The 2,011-nt window shown below is 51.0% G+C and overlaps 1 protein-coding gene across 1 annotated transcript in view; it reads right to left on the reverse strand.

The window, feature by feature from the left end:
- Nucleotides 1–538: 538 nt before the first annotated feature.
- Nucleotides 539–2,011, reverse strand: part of SCTR (secretin receptor) — an 80,381-nt gene continuing 78,908 nt past the window's right edge. The window contains exon 13 of the mRNA XM_012806875.2: nt 539–845. Within this exon, the coding sequence (XP_012662329.1) occupies nt 699–845 (147 nt within the window). The 3' untranslated portion in view covers nt 539–698. The remainder of the gene's footprint in view (nt 846–2,011) is intronic.

Raw genomic sequence — 2,011 nt, forward strand, 5'->3', positions numbered from 1 at the left:
TGGACTGAACTCCACCTCCTTGCTGAATAGCTTGGGTGAGTATGGGGTCTTGGTAGACCTGCTTCTCATCTGTAAAATAGGATCTTGTAGGATCTTGTCCTATTTTCTGCTGCATTTGCCTCCCAGGCTGAGGACAACTATGAAAGGGCAGGAAGAACAAGGTTGTACTTCACACCATGTCAGGGACACTAAAAGGGACTGGGCGGCTTTGGGCTGCCCTGGCTTCCATTGTGACGGTATCAGATTAATGTAGCTCATGTGAGAGCAACTATACAGGTGAGTTGCAGTGAGGGACAAGATTTGCCAATGGCCTTGATTTCTCACTTTGCCTGGGCTTTTAAGCTCTAGGTTCTAAAAATTTAGAGTCGGGGGACCAGGGAGGACTCCTACAGGGCATACTCCTTTACCTGTGCCAAGGTAGCAGGACCAACAGACCAGATCTCATTCCAAGTCCCATTTATTTTTCTACTCCCTTCTGGGATGCCTGAGTTGCTCTTCCCAGAGTAACAGACCAAATCCCAGGGATTCACGGCCCAAGTCCCTTCAGTTCTAAGGGATCCAAGGCCTGGGGAAGGGGAGACACCCACACAGGCGAGAGCGGAGTGTCTGCTGGGAAGAGCTGTCCCAGAGCAGTGTCCAGCTCTCTCAGGACGCATCTCAGCCTCTGTCCATGGGCGGTCCCGCTCTGCTCGAGCCTCTCAGATGATGCTGGTTCTGCAAGTGCTCCAGCTCTGCTCTGAGGGGCTGGCCTTGGGGCCATTGCTGAAGAAACTGAGGATCACAGGGCGCAGCGGGAACTCTCGGAAGTGCCACTGCTGCCACTTCTTCTGGACCTCCATCTGTACCTGCCCCAGAGACCAGCTGTCAGCCCAGGAGAGGAGAGTCTGGGGCCTCCACACAGGTGCTGCCACTCCTGCCCCATGGCTGTCCCATCACTTGCAGGCCACTCAGATTGACCATTTCCAGCCCTTCTATCAAATAGGTATTGAGGGTCCTTTCTACCCCCAGGCACTTATGCCCATAACCGCATTACATTGTGTCCCCAAAAAAGGACTTGTGGTTTGTTCCCCAAACTCCAGAACTCACACATCCAAATCTATATATACCTGGGACAACTGGATACTTACTCCCACGAAGGTGCCCAAGCTCAGAGCTCATCTGGGATCCAGGGAATTTCTCTTTGGAAATTCATTCACAATCCCCAAATGGAAGCAGCCCAAACTTTGGTACTTGATTTTTTGAAAACATCAAAGGTCATTCCCATTCAAGTGTGGCAAATCAGGTCAACAATCACAGAAAGGCTTTACTTGTATGCAATACTGTATTTAATGCTGCCCACGTAGCTGCTTCTGTGTGCCCGTGGCCTCTCAGGCCAGAGTCCCCGTGGTGAGTGTGCTGCTCCTGGGCAGTCAACACTCACGTGGCAGTCTCGGAGGACTGACTGAGCTGCAGGCGTTTCTTCCAGTTGCCTGTTTCATGTGTGGCAAGACTGAAGCCCAGAGAAGGGCAGTGACTGACATCACCCGTCAAGCCAGCAGCAGGACAGTCAAGCCTGGGTTCTGGTTGGGTTCTGTGTTTGTTGAACTGACATACCCATGGCTGAGAATCACCTAGAGTGCTTGTTAAAAAACATTTCCTCAGACCCCAACCCAGAACTACAGAATCAATTTTTACTGAATCAGAAGCTAGGAGTAGGGCCCAGCATTTTTTTTTTTTTTTTTGTCCCTTCTGAGTCAGACTCAGTCTGTCACCCTAGGTAGAGTGCCGCAGCTTCATAGCTTACAGTGACCTCAGACTCTTCGGCTCAAGTGAGCTTCTTGCCTCAGCCTCCAAAGTAGCTGGGACTACAGGCACCTGCCACCATACCTATCTAGTTTTTCTATTTTTAGTAGAGGTACGGTCTCACTCAGGCTGGTCTTGAACTCGTGAGCTCTGGTAATCCACCAGTTTGGCTTCCCAGAATGCTAGGATTACAAGCACAAGCCACCACTGTGCTCAGCCCCCAGCAGTT

The sequence above is a fragment of the Otolemur garnettii genome, unplaced genomic scaffold (genome assembly GCF_000181295.1).
Source record: "Otolemur garnettii isolate 467f Iridium unplaced genomic scaffold, OtoGar3 scaffold00059, whole genome shotgun sequence".
Taxonomy (NCBI): domain Eukaryota; kingdom Metazoa; phylum Chordata; class Mammalia; order Primates; family Galagidae; genus Otolemur; species Otolemur garnettii.